This window comes from Cervus canadensis, chromosome 28, assembly GCF_019320065.1.
Source record: "Cervus canadensis isolate Bull #8, Minnesota chromosome 28, ASM1932006v1, whole genome shotgun sequence".
NCBI lineage: Eukaryota > Metazoa > Chordata > Mammalia > Artiodactyla > Cervidae > Cervus > Cervus canadensis.
Window position 1 is genome coordinate 39,787,214 of NC_057413.1, and position 21,277 is coordinate 39,808,490.

Genomic DNA, 21,277 nt, shown 5'->3' on the forward strand with positions numbered 1-21,277 from the left:
GAGGGGGGTTTGGGGAGAATGGCTGAGTCCCTTTGCTGTTCATCTGAAACTATCACAACACTGTTAATCAGCTATACCCCAATACAAAATAAAAAGTTTAAAGAAATACAAAGTTCACCTCCAGCCATCCTCTCTCAATGGGCACTCCAACCCGCCATGGCTCTCCAGCCACTTCCTGGCTTTGTCCTGCAGGGAACTGCTCCCCTCTGACAATTACACATTTGCGTGTTTTACCTGTTCACTGCCTGCCTTCCCTTCAAACACGGAAACCCTCAAGGGCCAGGCCCCCATCTGCTTTGTTTCCTGGTGGATAAAGTTGCTTAGCGTGTCAGTTCTCCACCTGAGTTGCACATGAGTATCAGCTGGGGAGCCCAGGCCCCATCTCATATCAATTAAACCTGAATTCCTGCAATGAGGCTCGGATACCCGGGTATTTTACACTCCCCAGCTGATTCCAAAGTGCAGCCAGATGGAGACCACCGTGCCAGCAGAGCGAAGCCTGGAGGAGATGTTTCAGTACAGATTCAGTGAGTGAATCAATGAACGAGTGAGTGAATCAATGAACGAGTGAGTGAATGAATGGATTCTTTTTTAAAATATGTATTATTTACTTATTTATTTAGCCACGCCAGGTCTGAGCTGCAGCACTCAGGATCTTTACTCTTCGCTGTGGCAGGCAGGATCTTTTTTTTCAGTTGTGGCATGAGGATTCTTTAGTTGCAGCATGTGGGATCTAGTTCCCTGCCCAGGGATCAAACCCGGGCCCCCTGCCTTGGGAGCAAGGAGTCTTAGACACTGGACCACCAGGGGAGTCCCCAGTGAGTGGATTCTTACACATGGGTCAACCAAGGTCCAGATCAGGGACAGGGAGCCAGAAACCAGTAGTCATAAACTTGAGTTTCCCCAGGTTCAGCCCCTCCACAGTGTCACTCACCTCCTTCCAGCGCATCTCCAGGAAGTCAACCCAGATGCCCTGAAAAACCTCTACCCTCTCCTTTCTATTCCTCATAATGAGCCTGTTTGCCGGCCCAGCAACCAGGGCTGAAACCATCCTGCTTCCACCTCCAAACTTCCCATATTCAGACAGGTCTTGCAACCCAAGGGTGCACCGGGGAGGAAGTGGGCTCTAGAGGGTGCTGGGTGGGCGGGAGCACTCCCTGGAGAAGGCAGACAGAACAGGATTCCCGGACACTGAGGAGGGCTCAGCGTGTCTGTCCAGCAGCCTGCCGAGCCTGCCAACAGGTCTGCAGATGCAGACCAGGCACCAGGGCCCCTCACCAGCTGGAGGCCCAGGAGTCCAGTGCTCCCAGGTGACTATGATGAGCTGCCAGGCTTGAGAGCTACCAGGGCGATGCACCCTGTACCCTAGTGCCCCACCGGCGGGGAGGGTCACACCGCCCCCTGGGGCCGTGTTTCCCTCTCCTCACCCAGCTGCCCGCTCTATTCAGGCCTGGGCCTGACCCTGGGTCCTGAGGGCCCCTCCCCAGACTCCCACCACAAAGGGACACCTAGGGTTTGGGGGAAGGAGAGTCTGTAACAGCAGAGGGGGGCTGGTACTCCCCCCGGGGGAACAGCCCCTGCCGGTCACCCTCCCCACACCTCCTCTAGGCCTCCTCCCCCTTCACCCCCAGTGTCTGGTAACACCAGCACCCCCTAAGCACCTGCTAAAGGCTTTGCTCCATCATCTCTGCTGCCAGGTGAGGGCCGCACACTCCTCTACAGACGCATAAACTGAGGCTCAGCAAGGCCTGCACACTGAGGATGGGCCAGGTCCCACCGAGCCTACGTGATGGCCAAGAGAAAGGAGGGCAGAGGGGTAGAAAGGTAAAAGTGGTGAAAAGTGGTAACAAGAAGCAGCCGCTGGGACTCCTCCCCCAGCTCCCCCACTGACCAGCTGGGTGACCTCCAGGAAGCCGCTTAGCTTCTCCGCCTCAGTCCTGCATCTGTGAAATGAGGATAGCGCCACACGCCTACCCTGGGTAGGTGCTATGAGGTCTGGGGCAGACCCTGACGCAGGAAGTGTGCTGTGTGGATGCTGGGATTACTGTACCCCAACAGCCTCTTCAGGAGAACCCCTCATTCACTCCTCACACATTTGCGGAGCAAGACTTCTTGGGACAAATCTCTAATAACAGCCAACAGTAGGACATGGGGGTACCTTTTAACAGGGAACAGAACCTTAAGTGAAAGGGATTCCACAGAGGAGCTGGAGGTATCTGGAGGGTGGAAAAGGCCCTGATGCTGGCAAAGACTGAAAGCAGGACGAGGACAGACGATGGGATGGTTGGGTGGCATCACCGACTCGATGGACATGAGTCTGAGTAAACTCCGGGAGATGGTGATGGACAGGGAGACCTGGCGTGCTGCGGTCCACGGGGTTGCAGAGTTGGACACAACTGAGCGACTGAACAGTAACAACATCGAAACACAACCAGGCATCCTGTGCAGTGTCCCTGGGGGCTCAGCAGTTAAAGAATCCGCCTGCAGGGCAGGACACCTGCGTTCGATCCCTGGGTCAAAAAGATCCCCTGGAGAAGGAAATGGCAACCCACTCCAGTGTTCTTGCCTGGAGACTCCCGTGGACAGAGGAACCTGGTCGCTACAGTCCATAGGGTTGCAAAGAGTCTGACATGCCTTAGTGACTAAACAACAACAAACACATCTAGGTGGCCCAGAGGTCACCACAGTGGTGGGCACTGGTGGCAACGGTGGGCAGTGACTGGACCCCACGGCAAGGCTACACTCACCCCCACAGCCAGAGGCTCATAAGAGTTTACAGACGCTGAAATTTGAATTTCGCATAATTTTCCTGTGTCATGACTTGCTTTTTTTTTTTTCAACCATTTGAAACACAGAAACCATTCTCAGCTCATGGGTTATACAAAAACAGGCAGCAGGCCAGAGGAGAAGCCAAGAGAAACAGGAAAACAAAGAAACACGAACATGACGACAACAAACTGTGGTGAGGGTCATGAAGGGGAAGATGTGAAGATAAGATAGAATAACTGGGGGGGTGGAGGGTGTTCCTCTGAAGACAGTCCACTGAAACTCTAGGTTGAATAAGAAGGATCCAGCCTCAGAGTAGGAGGAGGACATTCCAATGTCCCGCTGTAGAGGGGGAAGCAGGGGCGAAGGCTCTGTGGTGGGAAAACAGCACGGTGTTTTCAAGGAACGTAAAGAAATCAGTAGGACTGGTGCAGAGTGCACCCAGGAGAGGCTGAAAGATGTGGTCAGGGCACCAGGTATCACAGGGCCTCTCAGACTGGCCAGCAGCATGGAAGTTTGCATTTTAATTGAAGAGCAACACAAAGCCAACAAAAAGTGTAAGTGAGGGGTGAGCTGGTTGGATTTGACCTTGAGGAAGATCATTCTGGCCACTGAGCAAAGGTTTGGCTGTGGAAAGACCTGTTTGGAAGCAGGGAGAGGAGAGCGAGGCTTCAGCAGGGTCCAGGTGACACCACCCAGGCCACGGTGGCGGGGAGTCCCCAGCACACGTTCACAAGGAGAGCCCGCAGGGTGTGTGACCGCACACGGAGGGAGGTCAAAACGCCACCGAGGTTTCTGCCTGGGCCCTGGAAAGACGAAGCTGTCTTCACAGCAGACGGGCAGGCTGCAGAAGAGGGGGCGGACCCTCTCCAAAGTTACTCCTGCTTGTGCAGTGAAAACATTTTGAAGACACAAAAGCCACGTCCTCAACAAAGCATCGGTATCAGCTGAGCCACAGAGTCTCCCCTTGGCTGGCCTGGTCAGCCAAGTACCAGGCAGGCCGCTTTCTCTAACACACTGTCATGTCGTATCTCAGTTGTGTCTGAGTCTTTCACGACCCCATGAACTGTAGCCCACCAGGCTCTTCGGTCCGTGGGATTTTCCAGGCAAGAATACTGGAGTGGGTTGCCATTTCCTCCTCCAGGGGATCTTCCCAACTCAAGGGTTGAACCCACGTCTCCTGCGTCAGCGAACGGATTCTTCACCACTGCGCCACCTGGGAAGCCTAAGCACCCCAAACCCTCACAGCACTTCCATCCCCAGGAGGGACAGGCCCTCGCAGGCCAGGCTGGCGTGGCACACAGAGGGCCAACGTCTCTCCTAGGAAGCGGGGCACCTGCCCCCCCCCCCTGCTGGCTGGCATCCCCTCCACCCTCTCTCCTGCTGGCCCCTTCCTGTCCTCCCTCCACTCCAGCCCATCCCCAGTGCTCAGGCCCCCCCTGTGGTGACAGCAGAAAACCTTCATTATCTGCTAGTTAAGCTGGCCACTCAGTCTCCACACTGCACAAGGCCTAGCAGATGGTGGGGCCTCTCCAGGATCAGCCTCAAAGGTCACCGTCTGTCCCTGCCCACCGGGTCCAGCCTCTTCCACATCGACGGAGTCCCTCATGCTGACTTCAAGTCCGGCTACAAGCTGTGCAGTGACATTTCCTGCGGGCTGACTGTGTGCCAGGCACCAACCAGACAAGTCTTTTCTGGACATTAACCCTTAATTCCCACACCTGGCTGAGGAGACCACTATCACCCCCATTTTACAAAGGAGGAAATTGAGGCACAAACAGGCTACGCGATTTGCCAAGGTGGCAAAAGTTGTCTGGCCCCAGTGGCCAAATCCTTTTTTTTTAATTTATTTACTTATTTGGTGCTGCTGGGTCTTAGTTGCAGCACTCAGTATCTAGTGCCACAACCAGGGATCGAACCTGGGCTCCCACATGAGGGGTGCAGAGTCTCAGCCACTGGACCACTGGGAAAGTCCCTCCAGTGTCCAATTTCTTAATCATGATGCTAGCTCATATTTCCATCTTCAAGCCTCAGTTTTTTTTTTTTTCCTCCACTTCAAAAATGAGGGACTCAGTGCAATTATTTCTGGATCCTTCTGAGCTCTTATAGTTCAAGGATTTGAAAAATGCTTTCTTCCAGGGCACTTCCTATGTTCTTTCTCCCCCCAGAAATATTGCTTTCAGGAAAAGATTGGATTGGCTCGTTCATACTATGGTATAAATGACTGATGTGGTGATTAGATGTGGTGGGCATGGTGAGGTAACTCTGGTGGCACAGAGATTCCAACCCAGACCTGACTGCTTTCAGAACCTGGGCTGTCCCCACAACACGATACCACACAAGCCACTTCCTCTGGGTTAGGCTCTCCTCCAAAAGGTATTCCTCACCTCCATCAATATTCCCTGTCCTAGGAGAATGGAGCCAAAATGAAGATAAAGGAGAGGGTGCGAATAGGAGGGTAAAGGATACAAGCTGGCAGACCCACGACTCCCCAAAGTCAGGGCTTCTGATCCTGAATGCAGGCCTAGGTTGGAGGTCCACGTCCAGCCCCGTGGCTCTGCACAGACAGTCTGGGACCTGCCCCCAGCCCTGCCCTACCATTCAATCAGGGCTCCGTGTCCACTGCTGTTGGACAGAAGGTGCCCCTCCCAGCTCGGCAGGTGTGAGTTTTGTCCATACCCCGGCCTCGATGGAACTCTGCTAGCATTCTCCCAGCAGGAAATCACCCTCTCTGAGCTGTGCACCAGAAATCTCCCTCGTGGAGGAAGGAGAGGGCTGGAACCACAGCCTCTGGGGGAGCTCCCAGCAGGCCCCACTAGCAGCCTTGGCACGGCGGTGCCCTCTGCCCTCTGAAACGGACACCTGACACCACAGCTTCCCCAGCCCCAGAGGCCCCTCCCTCACCCTCTCCTGCTCCAGGCTCTGCTCCTGACCTCCCTCCCCAAAGTTCAATCTTTTTGCCTCTGTAAATGGCTTTTCAGTTTCTCGCCCAGCCTCTCATTTCTATCAGTTTAATTATTGAGGAGCCCTCTTGTCGCCAGCCTGGAACATTAACGCTGTTAAAAGGGACCCAGGGACTTAGGACCACAGCCAGCTGTCTCCTTCTGGCTCTCTCCACGTCCCCCCCCACCACTCCCCCACTTTCCTTTCCCAAGAGCCCCCTTCTGTTCCCCCGCTTCCTTCTCCCATCTCCAAGCCTCTCCCTCCCAGTCCCAGCTCATTCTCTGAGAGCCTGGGGGTCTCCTGACTCCCACCCCCACCCACTCCTCTCCCTGTGATCTCAGGAGGTGCAGACAAAACGGAGGCCACAGTCACACTCATGTGTGACCGGATGGGCTGGGGAAAAGGAACACCCGAGGCCCTCCGGCAGGTGAGGCCCTTTGGCCCCAGGCCTCCTCACCCGAGACCTTTCCATCTTGGGAGGGGTCAGCTCAGAAGTCGCAGCCCACTCCCGCAGGGGACCTCCCAGAACCCGCTTCAAGGCCTGATGCTGACAGCAGCCCTTCTTAGACCCTTTGTCCAGTGACACCTCTCAGCCCCTTTGATCTCTCCTACCTCCCTATAAAGAGGGTACTAGCTCCGCCCGGGAGATGGTGGGGAGGGACCCTCACCTATGTCCTACCTCCAAGGGCCTGATCACGTTGTTTTAACATTTTTACAACACGCTTTTTAATATTTATTTTTATCTGTTTTATTTCATTTGGCTGCGCCAGGTTTGGGTTGTGGCACATGGAATCTTCCATTGTCTTTGCAGCACGTGGAATCTTTAGTTTCAACTTGCAAACTCTTAGTTGTAGCATATGGGATCTAGTTCCCTGGCCAGGGATGGAACCGGGGCCTCCTGCGTAGGGAGCTCGGAGTCTTAGCCACTGGACCACCAGGGAAGTCCTTCTAAAACCCATTCTAAAATACCCAGAGTCACCAAGGTGTTTAGTAAAAAGCCCAGAAGAGGACACTGCAACAGCCCACCTGTGGTCTGGCCTTCTCATAGGCCGGGGGTTGTACTTGCTCAGATAGGGGGGCCTCTGCTCCATGACACCTGCTGGCCCAGGTCACCTCCCCTCCCAACACCACCGGGGCAGACAGGCTGAAATGATGACTCTGCTGGCCCAAACCTCAGTAGGCCCAGGGCTGGGACCCCTGAGCCCTGCTGCCCGTCCCCCTGGGTCTGTCCTCCTCACTACAGAATTGGGCGGAGGGGCTGGACCAGGTTCCCAGTCCCCACCCCACCCCCACCAACGAATGACCACGGGCAACACTGCTCCCCAGGGGTTGTTCAAACTGTCCACTGCCAAGGCAAAGTTTCCTTCAAGTCTCCTACTGCATCATGATTTTGCATCCTTCATGATGTATTTGTTTTTAAAATTAAAATAGTGTCTTCATCCAGATCACTAAGCAAACCCAGCACTCCAAGGAAGAAGGCCCAAAGTCAAGACTGCACAGCACCCGTGGCCCAGACCAGACCGTGGCAAAGTTCCAACCCTGCCCCGCTAGACAGGACAGCCAATACAGGGACACTCACACCATTCATCCCTACTTCTACCCCAGGCTTCCCAGAAATGCCCCCAAATACTAACGTATCATGGGACTGGGCAAACGGGTTCCAGAAAAGGCCCAGGAGAGAGGGCTCCAGCCTCAGCACTTCCCGACCTGCATGAGGCCAAGCAGCCTCTCTGTGCACTCCCCAACTCTGGAGACTTAGAGGAGACAAGGAGCCAACTCCAGAGGCCAAGAATCTAACATGAGAGTGAAGGAGGGACGCAGAGGCGCCCTTTACGCCTCCCTTCCTCCTCCCTCACCCTATTCTCTCTCTCTCTCTCTCTCTCTCTCTCTCTCTCTCTCACTCTCTCTCTCTCTCTCACACACACACACACACACACACACACACACAGCAAACGAGGAGGCTCCCGGAGAGGAGCGGGCATATAATTATTGGTAAAATGCTTGTAATGTTTTCTCTCTACCCGGTAGCTTTCAGTTGTTTTAGCAGCTTAGCGAAGCACTTGGCTCCAATTGAATTGCAAATCAGCAGCTCCTGCCCCAGGAAGAGAGGAAGGGGGAGGCAGAGAGGGGGCAGGGAGGGACTCCAGAAGGGAGAAAGGTGTGCAAGGAGGAGGGGCAGAAGGAAGGAAGGAGCTGGGGAAGCTCCGCTGGGGACCTAGGGCACCAGAGACGGGACCACCCGCTTCTCCAGGCCTTTCCCATCTGCAGATCCAGTCGCTGTGGGCTGAGAGCTAATGCCTCATGCAAAAAACCAGGACACATTTTCTAACTATAATCCTGAGGTGGAGCGGGAGGGCCAAACGGGGCTTTCTCAACTACCCAGAAGAAAAAAACAGATCTTTCTTGGGAATTGCAATTATTGGAAAACAATGTCAAAACAAAAGTCTTGCTTTTTCTCCCTGGCAATCTCCAACATTCACACTTCCAGTCTATGTCTATCTTTTAACCTGTGTACCTTTCTATCTACCTATATTTCTGTCCATCCATCTGTCTGGGGTTTTTTTATATCTCTGTCCTCCCCTCTCTTCCTCCCTCCTGTTGTTCACCAGCACTTCCTTTCCCTCCTGGTTCAGAATTCCCCGCAGAGGAGCAGAGTTGATCAAAAGGCTGCCTGCAGCAGGGACCTTCTCTCTGACCACAGGCAGGTCAGCCCCAAATTCTCACACACCACTGTGGGTATTGGGGAGGGGGGGACACACTCTCTCCCTGGGATTCAGGAGGAGAAGAGGAGAAAGGAGCTGGGCAGGCACTAACCTTGAAGAGGCGAAGGATGTTGGCCACCATGATGGAGACGGAACTCCCGGAAGCACCAATGACGCCCACCACGCGCTCCGGTTTGGTGATGATGGGCGGGCCGCCACTGCCACAGCGGACCTCCGTGCCGTCCTTCTCGATGAGCGCCTGCACAAAGGTCAGCGACTGCTCCAGGGCATGGGTGTCCCTGGAGCAGGTGTCCAGAATGCGGGCGCCCAGCGTGATGTTGGGCAGCAGGTCCGGGTCATTGTTGATGCGATCCAGAGCAAACAGCATGGCCTCCAGCCGGTGGATGCCCTTCTCCTTCTTGAGTTCTCCGCAGGCCTTGCCCTCCGAGCCCCGGCCGTGCACTGGGAACAGGCCTCCCAGAGTGATGTCCCCGTCTATGCGGATGGAATTCATGTGGGGGTGGCCTTTGGGCTTCCCCAGGGAGGAAGGCACCCAGGGCCCGGAAAGGCTGAGGAGCAGGCAAAGGGGCAGCTGGGCCCACCACCAGCCCCAGCCCCTCTTCCCAGGCATCTCGGAAATCCCTAGAGACCCATGAATGGCAGGCCTCGCTCCTAGCCTTGGCGGGCCCCAGGCCCCACGGCCCGGACGAGCATGGGCACAGCGGCCCCCCAGTCTCTCCAGAGCAGCGTCAGCAGCAGGGTGGCTGAGGGCGGCCGACGGGCGGAACCATGCTGGTGCTCCTCGCCCCGGAGACAGGCGACACTCAGACAGCAGGGAGGAGCTGGGGCGCAGCAAGGCTCTGGTCTTGGTCCCCACGTCCCACAGGCCTGTTCTCGGTGGATGACCGTGAAAGGTGGAGAGTGCTCCTAGCTTGGGCAGATCTTGGCATCAAGGAGAAAACAGCTCCAGGGCTCTCCTCTTACCAGCCTGAGAAAGAGAGAGAGGGAATCAGAGAAGCCCGAGGAGACATTAGCTGTTCGCATCTCTCATCAGGAGCCTGGGAGCAGGAGATGCTGGAGGCTGTGGTCAGAGACGCCACAGGCCTCCTGAACTTGGCTTCCTCTCCCCTGCCGCTCGACTTTGGTGCAAATGAGAGAACTGAAGGCAGAAACTGGGTCATGTCTCAAGGTTCCTGGTGCCCACTGCCATCAGACCAGAGGCCTCAGAGAACACACTCCCCAGGGGACCCCCGGAGGCTTAGGAAGAAGAGGGGTCTCCTCTCAACAGGCACCCACGGGAAGGAGCAAGCACGCAAAAACTGGCCCCGCTGGAACAACCCATTTCAGAGATGCGGACACCGAGGCCCAGAGCAGGAGAGCACTTGGCCCAAGTCACACAGGGGGTGAACAGCAGAACGCCACCTGGAACCCAATGCCCAGCCCCCAGTTCTGGAACCAGACACACAGGCTCCTTGAGGACTCGGAGGTGAGGAAAGAAAACAGGGCCTCAGGAGACGTCAGGCTGGGAGCCACTCGATCTGAAGGCCAAGAGAAGCTGGGGCCGGGTGGACCCTCCCACCTCCATTTCCACCCCAGCCGCCGGAGCGTCAACCCAGCAGGGGTTCCTTTTCCCTTGCTGGGCCCCCTGCCCCGCCCCAGGGGTCTTTATCTCTCCTTTTCTCGTCACTCCTTCTCTCTTCACCACTTCCTCCCTCTGAGAGCAGGCTCAGGTTCTGGCCTGGGCTAGTGCACATTATTATGATGACCGTCATTATTATTGTTGTTGTGATTAAATATTTATCTGCGAGGGGAGAGGAGAGAACACCCGCTCTTCCTCATTCTCATTGCTAATCTGGGCTAATTTCCCCAGGGCTTCCTTCCCGGGGCCCAGCCTTCCCTCAGTGCCAGCAGCTTCCCTCCCCTCGACTTGGGAGGCCCCTGGAGAAAGGCTGAAAGTGGAGTCAGGGCAGGGTGGGGGGCCTCAAGGCCCCTTCCCCGTGCGTCTGTCAAATGAAGACCAGCAACCTTTCACCCGATGTGCCTCAGTCTCCCCAACTGTGTGAAAGAGCCTGTGTTTGGGTTGGGAGTCTTTTCTGGAGACCTGGTCCCTCCACGAAGACCAAGTGGGGGGCTCAGAGACACCATCCCCCCAGAGGCTTCCAGGGCTCTGGAAGAGGCAGGGGAGCATGGGGGGCCCGCGCCCCAGGATCCAGCCTTGGCTCCTGGGCTTCTCCAGTGAGCGCCTTCTGGACGCTCACCTCACATTTCGCCCCTCATCCAAATGCTGCCCCCTCTGTTAGGTCTCAGAGGCCAAGAGGAGGGCTCGTAATTCTCCTCAGCAGCCTTCTGCAGGTGAAGCAGTCTCCCAGAGGGACCAGGTGACTCCCCACTCAAGGCGGGTGAGGACTCAAATCCAGCACTGGTCACGCCGAGAGAGCCTGGGGAGGCCAGCACGAAGCCAGAACCCAGTGACCTAGGGCTGGGGGTCAGCGCTCTGGGGAGGGCTGAAGATCTGTCAAAATACAGGCAAGGGGCAGCTACACCTGTGCGGACTTCTCAAGAGCAGTCACTCCGTGTGAGTTATCTGAGGTCTCTCCCAGGAGCGAGGGGTGGTGTGGGGTGCTGGCTGCCAAGGCCGGTTCTAGACAATTCAGACGAGAAAGAGCAGGAGTCCCGGACCACTCTGCAGTCCTACTGCTGCCGTGCTGGAGGCCATGCTTGTCCCCCAGGGAGTCCTCAGTTTCAACATCTGTAAAATGGACGGGCTGCAGTAGGACGCAGTCCGGAGGCCATCCTGGCCCTGTGGGGGCATTTCAGTGATCACGATGGAGGGAGGGAGTCACCTACTGGCCTGCATCCAGGCAGGGACGGGGCAGGACAGCCCACGATGAAACACGGTCTTGTCCAAATGCCAACGGTGCCCCATGGAGAAATAACAGCAAAGGACCACACAGCGCGGTGCACCGGGCAAGCGCTCTGCCTGCGTCGCCTCAGGTAACACACCCCTATGAGCTAGGTGGGATTTTCAGCCCCGCTGCACAGGTGATGAAGCTGAGGCATCAAGCCGCACATGGTGAGACAGCCCAGGAACACAGAACTTGTGTAGACCCCACCCCTGACCACCCCACCACGCTGGCCCGCCAGACGTCTCTCAGGCCCTGCCCAGTTCTGGCATCCTGGGAGGTCAGGGGTGGTTTGTTTTTTTTATTTCAATAGAGGGATTTGGGGCATAGGGACAGCAGTGAGCGAGGCTGCAGCAGGGCAGATTCAGGCTGCAAGACCCAGCGCACAACAGCTTCTGCCGGTCGGGCCTTCTCAGGCTTCCAGATCCTTCATGAGGGATCAACACTGGCTTCTTCTTGAAACCCGAGCACCTCTGGGCTGAGCGGAGCCCAAACGTAAGCAAATAGACACACACACACACACACCACAGGCAGGAGGAAGCAGGCACACGCGGAAAGGAGTCCTCAGTGAGGAGAAAGGCAAGGACTTTCCAGATGAGAATCGAGGCCCCAGGCCCGGCCCCCAGCCGGTCAGAAGCCCCAGGCCGCCCTCCACCGACTGGGTCACCGGCCGCCTGCAGCGGGCCCTCTGCAGCCGTGGGTCCCACCAGGCCTGCCTTTTCTGAGCTTCTCCAAGAACCGGGCAAACCACCGCCTCTGTCAGCCTCCCCTCCTTCCTTTGATCCTGCATAACAGGCACCAGGGGAAAGTAAAAATACCTGTGAGTGAAAGGAGCCGGCAGAACAGAGGCCGGGGGTGGGCGGGGGCGGGGAGCCAGGCTGATCTGCCCTGCCCCAGGGCTGGGCGCGTCCCTCTGCGAGGATGGGGGAGCCCTCAGACCACCCCCCACCCCCACCACCAGGTCCAAAACAGCCAGGGAAACTCAAATCTGGGGCAGCTGGAAGGGTCCCTCCCCAGGTGAAATCACCAGGACGGCGGCAGGTGGGTCTCCCCTGGGTGCGCAGTCTCGCTCCCCCTCCCCACTCCCCAGCCACTGGAGCACCTCCTCCTGTGGCACCTGCTCGATTCTGCAGGGAGGGACAAGGGCATAGGGCAGAGCAATAGTTCACTGGCCAGTGGGCATTTTCCAGAACATTCTCTTCAGTGAAAGGGGTGGGAGGGGGGTGCTCGGCAGACGGTTGTAATCTGCCCCAGTCCAGCCCAGCCACCCCACCACCTGAGCGTCTCTCAGACATCTGAGGAACTGGCCACCCTTGCCTCTTCCAGGCCTCAGCAAGCAGGACTCCAGGCTTTTCTCCTGCCTAACCTCGGGGCTTCGTCTCCAGCCAGAGTCTGGGCCAGAAAGAACCACAAACCACAATCGACAACCAGAAGAGCTGCTGCAATTTACTAAACTCCAATTTGGTTCTCACCGAGCTGCTTTTGCTTCTCCCGAAGCAAAAAAAGAAAGAGACTTCTCCCAAACATGAAATAAAGGACAGCGGCACGGGGAGGGACCCCGCACTAGGCTCCCAGGGGTGGGAAGCATGTTCTTCCCTCCCCGCTCCTCCCCAACACGCTCAGGCTTCCGGCTCCTCTGCAGGCCAGCAGACCAGCCCTCAGCGTTGAGCGGGTAGAGCCAGGAGAGCCAGGCCCAGAGAGGGTCCCGCAGGCTCCTGGGCCCCCTGCGCCCCCTCCCCACCTTCCTGAGCCTCAAGACCTGCAGCGGCCCCTCCCTCTCCGCTTGCCCCGTTCCCTCCAGCACCTGGCTGGATTCACTGTGACCTCTGCAGTGCCTGGCCCAGCCCAGGTACTTGGAGAACTCAGGGACTGTGAATGGATATGTGGGATCAGGATTGAACCTCCTGAGCTGTTTAGATGCCTTGTCGCCCACATCTCACGTTTCCACGGAAGGAGGGGCTGGGGCTCCACTCCCCACATGGAACCGTGAGAGAGAACCTGAGGCCTCCCCCTCCTTCCTCCACCGCCCGCAGTCCCACCTCCATGGGAGTCCGGGCCCAAAACACTGCACTGCAGGCCACCTCTGAGGCCCCCCTGTCCCCTGTCCCCCTGGGGAGCTGCAATGGCTGGGCAGAGGTGAGGTTTGCCAGACAGTCTCCTCTCAGATGGACAAGGCCTAGACCCAGGGAGCAGGTCATCAGACGTCCATTCCACCCCAGGGGCACCAGCAACAAACCTCGACCTGAGTCCCTGGGAGAGGGGATGCTCCGTTAGCTTCCTCAGACCCCAGCAGCACAACCCTCTCCCCGCCTGGACCACATCTCGGGGGACCATGTTGTCCTCACCTTGATGTCTCTGCACCCCAGCCTGCACCACGCCTGGTGTCCCCCACCTGGGTGTGGGGACATGAACGGATGATCCTTGGGCCCTTCCCACCCTCCTCTCCCAGCTAATCTATTTCTAGATGAACAGAAAGGGCAGCCCTGCTCACAGGCACTGTCCCAGCCTGAGCCATGTTCTAAGAGCAAGAAGGAGGCCACAGTGGGGGCGGGGGCCCTTTTCCTCCACGATTAATGCCGTAAAGCCTCTCTCTGTACGTGGTTTTCTAGCACTGATGAGCCTGGGAGCACGTCTGGGGCCACATGGGTAGCACCACCCTCATCTCTGCATCCCCAGGGCCTGGCTCAAGGCTCAGAACACAGGCAATTCTCCATCAACAATCAAAGGCAGGTCCCTGCCCTGAACCAGCGTAGCGCCACCCTCACCAGCGGGAACCCAGGGCAGGGGGCGGGGGTCAGCAGCAGCATTCCAGGTCCATAGAGTGGCACTCAGACCTTGCATTGAATTCTTACAACTCGCTTATATGATCGGGCGTGAAACATAATCCCTGACCCTTTGGTTACGCAACGTGCCATCCAAGTGTGTACCGAGTGTGTACTGAGATCCCGCCGTGTGCCAGACTCTGCTCTGGGCACTGGGGAAGTGCTGGGGGCGAAAACAGTTACAGATACCTGCCCTGTGAAGCCTACATCCCAGCGGTGGTGCAGGGGAGACAACAGATACATCTCCACACAGATAGGGATCCAGGGCTTATGAAGACACACAAAGCAGGTAAGAAGAAAGGGGATGGTGGGGCGGGGGCTTTGTGAAGGAAAGGATAGGCAGGGAAGGCTTCCCAGAGGAGGTGGCATTAGAGCAGAGGTTAAAAACAGGAAGGGCATGAATCAGTATCTGGGAGAAAAGCATCCCAGGTAGACTACAGCAAGTGCAAAGGCCCTGAGGTGGGCACATAATTAGCAGTCATTGTTCAAGGAACAGCAAGGAGGTCAGTATGACTAGAGGGCAGTAGGAAGAATGGAGAAGCAGGAGAGGAGGTCAGCGGCGGGGGCTGCAAGCACAAAATCAAGCAAGGCCTGGTGGGCCGTGGTATGGATGCAGAAAGCAGGGCCCTCTTTGAGCACAGCAGGCAGGGACTTGGGACAAGAGAAACCAGAGGCTCCACGCCAGCCACCTCCACGCCAGGCCACAGCAGTTCGCATCAGTTGGAGGGCTAAGCAAGCATATCTCATTGGCACTGGGGGCCACCAGTTCAGCCCAGAAAATGCCCAGCCTTTTTTAGAAAATCTCTTTGGCCATGCTGCGCAGCATGCGGGATCTTAGTTTCCTGACCAGGAATCAAACCTGCATCTCCTGCTTTAAAAATGTGCAGTCTTAACCACTGGACCACCAGGGAAGGCCCCAGAAAATGCCCAGCTTTGACCGTCCCCCTCTCCCAGGGCAGAGGGGCTAGCCACCAGCTCCTGCTGGCTCGGTGTCTCCTGCTGCAGCGGCCCCCACCTCCATGCAAGCCCTCAGATCTCTCCTTCCCACCTCAACCCACCCCATCTCCTCTTGCCAGGACTACCCAGCTTTCTAGCCCAGCGCCCAAAGGGGCAAGTGTCTTTGTTTGCAGCTGTTGCTATTGAGGGTTTCCCACTAATGCTGTCTCTTCCTCCTTCCGGTCCCCACTCCCGAACCCCGGCACTGCCCTGGAAAGCTGGGGCCCACGAGCTTGGTGAGTCCACGTCCAACTCCTCCTGCCTCACACAGCCACGAGCAGAACCACAGTTGTGGGGGAGACTCCCCACGCTAAGCCACCCTGAGGTCGGCACAAAGAAGGGGCCTTGACATCTAAGCAGTGATCACCCGCCAGAAACTTCAGAATCCAGGTCAAGTCCCCAGTCTTTATTTCTATATCCAAATCTAAAAATAACCCTATAGCAATGCAGTGTGTTTACTAGAAGTCACGGCCCAGCCAGGACACAGGTCCACAGGCTGGTTTCTGTCTCCCTGAGGGACAGGGTGGCGCCTGGGCGGGTTGAGTGTGGGGGACGGGGCAGGACCCAAGCCTCCTGATCCCCACGTGGGTGGCCCAGCCTGGGACGAACAGCCAGCTGAGTTCTCTGGGGGCGTCATCAGAGCCCCCAAGTGGCCGGGGCTTTCTCCAGGAGAAGAGGGAGGCTCAGGGGGACACCGCAGCCTGCCCGTCAGCCAGGCTCGGGCCCAGAATGGCCCAACTGTCATCAGAGGCTGGCATTTCCCAATTACCACAGATAATATCTGCCTTAATTGAATGGGGTCCAGATAATGTCATTATGCACCACATTCCCCAATTTATTTAATATACGTGTGTACACATATATTTATGCCTCGCTGCTGCCATGAGATTGCTCAATGGTGAGGCTGATAATAAAACATTTCGACGGGAGTCATCAGCTTTAATTTAAGGGGTGATTTTCACTATCCTGGTGGCGCTCGTTTTTTCCCAAGGAGCCAAAAGAAACTCGGACAGGCCTGTGGGCTGGAGGCTGAGGGGGTGGGCTGCGTCCTTCCCTGAACAAGTCCCTAAGTTCCTAAGCCTCCCTTTCAGGAGCCAGGAGCAGGCAGCAAGAGAGGGGTGGGCGCGAGGCAGAAGCCCAGAGCCTGACTCCAGGCCTGGTGGGGAGAAGGAAGTGCTCTGGGAAGGCAGAGCTGCAGCCTAGGGCTGGGCAGAGGACGGAGGGAAGCCAGAAGCTGCACAGCAGGGAAGGAACCAGAGCGCCCAGGAGCCAAGGCCGTCTGCACGCTGGCAAGGGCCAAAGGCAGTGAGATCTCGAAATTAATTTTTGATAGTCCCCTGCTAACTAGGGCAGAGTGGACCGAGACACAAGCCCTCCCTGCTCTTTCCAGGAGCCAGCACCAGGCTGGGGGGTTGGGGGCGCAGTAGCAGGAGGTACCGGAAGCTGGTGCCCTCTGCTTGGGCCCGCTGCCCACCAGGGGAAGCCCCCCGGCCTCCTCCCTCAGGTCAGCCTGAGCCGTCGGCAGCCCCATCAGCCCCAGCAAGCCGGGCCAGCGCCCAGATGCCAGCGCCCCCACGCCTCCTCCGGGTGGCACAGGCAGCCGCACTCTGCAGGAGTGAGATAACCTTCCAGCCGGCGGCCGGCGGGCCCAGCTGCCCAGGCTGCCAGCGGGGCCTGCCCACTGGAAAATGGGGTGCTAGGCTGAGCAGAGGAGGACAGCCGGGGTGGGCAGATGTCTTGGGGTGGGTGGTAATTAGGGGCTGCTGGCTCCATGCTGATCTGGGGGAGAGGATGTCTAGGATCTGTAATTATAAAGCTCAGAAGCCTTTATAAAGGCTGGTCCTGGTCCCACCATCTCGTGCCAGCTGCCCCCTGCAGCGGGGCGAGTTTGGGTGTGTCTGAGCACCCCGGAAGCTGGGCAGAGGACCCCTCAGGAAGCATGTGGGGGCTGCCCCCTGACCCTCCCGGCCAGCACACTGCTCTCTCACACACTTGCTTGCCAAGGCTCCCTCACCGACCTCAGCTGCCTGCCTGCCGCTGTGCCAGGCGCTCCCTCCTGGAGACACCCAGCCTCCAGAGGAGGAAGCCACACAGAGGAAGGTGAGAGGAGCAGGCAGGTGGGAGGCGAGGCCAAGCGGCTAGCGCAACCCCCGGCAGGCACCCTCCTCCCCGTCAGCCAGCTCAGGCCCTGTTTCATGGGGTGTATCGCATGCCCCCCCAACATCCCATTCACCGCTCTCCTAGAAATCCACCACCAGTAGAGCACTCCATTGGGTTAAGCACTGCCTTCCTCCTCTCCGACTCTTGAAACCAAACGCACCTGGGAGGGGAGCCCTAGAAGTGACTCAGGCCCGAGAACTTTTTGACATTTCTGTCCCTGACAGGGGTGAAGATGTTGACAGCCAGGGGGAGATTGAGGGCTGGAATAACAGAAGTTGGGGGGAGATGAAGACCGCGGTCACCAAATTCACAGAGGCTCAGAGGCACCATCACCAGAGGTTCCACCCACCCCAAGGACGGGAAGTGGTCCAGGGCCCAGGGGAGGGGCAGGGACTCTGATCCCTACTCCCCACTGTAGCGTTCTTGCCACTAGCCCCAGGGCCTGCCCAGGAGAGGACATAAGCCCCCTGTCCTGACCGGTGGATGACCACACCCAGGGGCCTCCAGACTGTTCTGTGGGACTTCTCTGCAACATCAGGAGAGGCCCTAGAAAAGCTCCTGCAAGTCCTCACCTTCTCATGGAACTTCTCCCACCACCTCAGGCCCTGAGGCTTTGAAGAGCAGAGGGGCCCACCCATAGCATGAGGCCCAGGACTCCAAGTGGAGCCAGGGAGAAAGTGGGGACCAGGGCGTCTCCTGGGGAAGGGGACGTGGGGACTAGAACATTCTTCACTTCCACCATGATCTGGCCCAGCGAAGGGAGGCTGTGGGAATGGGGGTCCCCGTATGGAGACCCTTACAGAGCTGCCCCCCACCCCCCGCCCCCCCACCGGAAGCCCTCCGCCTCCACCCTCACCCCAGAATAGAGTGGGGAGGAATATGAGGATCACAAACACACACGATCGTCCCTCCACCGTCATCGGGCTTTCTGCCACACTGACAGAGGAGCAGACAGACTCACCAAGGCTCCAACACACACGTGGCTCGGGGCACCCCATTAGGGAGCCCGGCGCAGTCCCGCAGAGCAGCCTTCTCCCGCACCAGGGCGAGGAGGGTGAGCAGAACGGGGAAAGAAACAAGGAGCCTCCTCCAACAGGGGCCGAAAGTCTGAAGGCGGGGGTGTCACTCGAGGCCTGGGGGAGGGGCGCTCCCAGGTTGGGCCTCAGGACTCCCTGCGCCGCCACTGCCGCCCCGTTTCAGCACAAACAGCCTCAGACCGCCCCGGTGCGGGGGCGCCTCGCGCAGTCGGGCCTCCACCTCCAGCCCCGCCCCCGCGCGGGGAGGAGACGCCTCCAGCTCCAGGGCGACGGGGAAGCCCGACCCCGGAGGGGACCCCCCAACACACACACACACACTCGGCCCGACCCCGGAGGGGACCCCCCCCCCAACACACACACTCGGCTCGACCCCGTAGGGGACCCCCAACACACACACACACACTCGGCTCGACCCCGTAGGTGACCCCCTCAACGCACACACACACTCGGCTCGACCCCGGAGGGGACCCCTCCCCCCAAACACACACACACAACTCGGCCGGCTGCCCGCCGGGCGGTCGCGTAGAAGCAAAGGTTCATCAGGGTCCGAGAGAGGATCGGTCCCGAGTGTCTGAGAACACCTGACCCTGAAGTCCCGGGGCCCTGGGGAGACCCCAGACCCTGGGGTGCCGTCCCATCCCGCCTCCGCCGAGCGCCAGCGGGCGCCGTGGGCCGGCTGGAGACCAAGGCGACGCTGGGGCGCCACGGGAGCGGGACGCGGGGCCGGCCCGCGGGAAGGAGCTCGCACGGCTGGCGCTGCCCTCCCGCCCGGAGACCGCGGGGACTGGGGCACAGAACGGCCCGCGCCCCCGCCGGCCCTGCCTCTCCGCAGAGGGGGCGCACTGACGCCACGGTCCCCACCTGAGCGCGGGCTCGACCCCCAGCCGGGGAACCCGGCACAACCCCAGGCACGGGGACACTTTCCCCCGGGCCCGCAGAAGAGCCGCTGCCCCACTCCCAGTCCCAGCCCCGAAGGGAGACCCTCTACCCCGGGTCCCGCGTCCTCCAGCCCCGAGAGTTCCGATCCACCGGCCCTCCTCTGGGCAGCGCCGAGCGCGGGAGCCAGCCAGAGGCCACCTCCCGGAGCCCCGGAGTCCCCGCCGCAGCTCGCGCCCCCGAGGCCGGAGGGCGCCGTCCCCTCAGCCCGTTCCCCGCGGGCCACAACTCACCGCGCGCCGGCGAGCGCTCGGAGGCGCAGGGAGGCGGCGGCCGGAGGCTGGCGGCTCGCGGTGGCCGGAGCCCGGGCCGCGGCGGGCGGTTCTGACGCTGCGGACCGAGCCCGGCGAGGAGCCGCCCGGAGTCCGGGACGCAGGGGGGAGGAGCTGGCGGTCGCCCGGCCCGGGCTGCCTCCGAGCGCGCGGCGGGCGGCTGCTGCTCCGGCGAGAGCGAGCCGCCGAGCTAGGGAGCGGCGGGCGGCTCGGCTCCGTCCGCCGCGGAGCCCGGCGTCCGAGCGCTGGGGAGAGAGGGAACGGCTCCGCGAGCGGCGTCCGGCCGAGGGCTCCGCGCTGGGAAGGCGGTGGAGCGGGAGCCGAGCCGCGAGCGCCTCCGGCCGAGATGCGGGCGCCCGGAGGCGCCGCGGCAGCCGCACGGCAGCAGGAGAAAAGGGAGAGCGAGCGAGAGAGCGCGCTGGAGAGCGAGGGAGCGAGAGAGGGAGCGGGAGACCGGAGAGCAGTGAAGACGCGAGAGGGGCGGGCTCCGGGAGCACGAGGGCCGAGGGGGCCGCGGCGGCTCAGCCCCGCGCCCACGGCCGCGGCCGCGCTCGGAAAGGCGCGGGCCCGGCCCGCCAAGTTTGCGCGGCAGTGGGGGCCGAGCGCGCGGCTTCCGCCAGCCTTTTAAAGAGGGAGCTGCCTGGGGCCCACCCCCGACCCCGCACCTCTCCGCCGCAAGGCTGGGGCTCACCCCGCGCCCCGCCGCCCCTCCGCACCCGCCCCGCCTTCTGCTCCCTCTCCCACCGCGCCCCACCGACGCCCTCTCCTGGAAGCCCCCTTCTCCCGCCACCCCCGAGGGTGGATGTCTGCACCTCAACCCGGAGGACCTAGCAGGGACCCCTCCTGACCCCAAAGGTCGAGGGTCAAGGAACAGGCCTCCTGACGCACTCCCTGAGAAGTACAAAAAACACAGTGATGCCACGGGGTCACACTGCTCCTCACTCCCGCCCTCCCCCGGAGCATCACTGAGACCCCACCTTGAGCCAGCTTCTCACGCATCTGCACCACACACCTGTCGTGTGCCCCCAAGTGGCATGTTCATTCCTACACCCCACTGCTCCTGGTTGGAGCAAATGATAGAGGACGGGAGGGGGCGGGGATTCCATTTGACCCTGCTCACACAGCCTTCAGGGGCTCCTTCCTACTGAGGCCCGCCCCACCCCAGATCTCCACCAGCCTAGGAGAACCCCCACCCGTGGCCCACAGCCCATTGGTCTCTGTCCAGCACTGGGCCGCAAAGTGTAACAGGTGGCCCAGCCAGCAGGCAGGAGCGAGCCTGGGGAAGAAACTCTCAAGCAGGGAGAAGTCCTCCTCCCCCTGGGTTGGGGTGGGGGGATGCTGTGAAAAATCCCCTAGAAGGCTGGCCTTAGAGACAGGCAGGGGAGGAAGAGCCGGAGGGAGCCTTGCAGCCTCTTAGGATTGCAAGAGCATCTCGTCCCAGACTGCAGAAGCGTCTTCAATTAGAGCTGTGACGTGTGTGACTGTCCTTGTCCCAGGGAGGGTGCTAAGCACAGTGCCAGGGAGCTGGGAGGGGAGGTGGGGATGCAGACGGGGGAGCGGCTGACCAGCCTCCTCCTCCCCCATATCAGTCGTCCTGGCTGACCTGCAGAGTGCCACTGGGCTCCAGTGTGCCCAGGCCTGGGGGACTCAGCGCCCCCACAGCCCCACCCCTCATTTCCACAGATGATTTCTTCTTCTAGATCAGGGGAATGTCTGGGAGGGCCTTGGAATAGCAGGGCC

The 21,277-nt window shown here is 59.5% G+C and overlaps 1 protein-coding gene across 5 annotated transcripts in view; it reads right to left on the reverse strand.

Annotated features, from left to right (window-relative positions):
- Positions 1 to 20,650, reverse strand: part of GRM4 (glutamate metabotropic receptor 4) — a 113,215-nt gene extending 92,565 nt beyond the window's left edge. The window contains exons 1-2 of one of the 5 annotated variants that reach the window (XM_043450556.1): positions 20,515 to 20,650; positions 8,524 to 9,399 (exon numbers count right to left, since the gene is read on the reverse strand). In XM_043450556.1, coding sequence (XP_043306491.1) covers positions 8,524 to 9,042 — 519 coding nt within the window. In that variant the 5' untranslated portion in view covers positions 9,043 to 9,399; positions 20,515 to 20,650. Of the gene's footprint in view, positions 1 to 8,523; positions 9,400 to 18,253; positions 18,702 to 19,498; positions 19,635 to 20,514 lie in introns of those variants that run through there. The other 4 variants (XM_043450555.1, XM_043450558.1, XM_043450559.1 and 1 more) reach the window with 4 other exon arrangements.
- Positions 20,651 to 21,277: the final 627 nt, after the last annotated feature.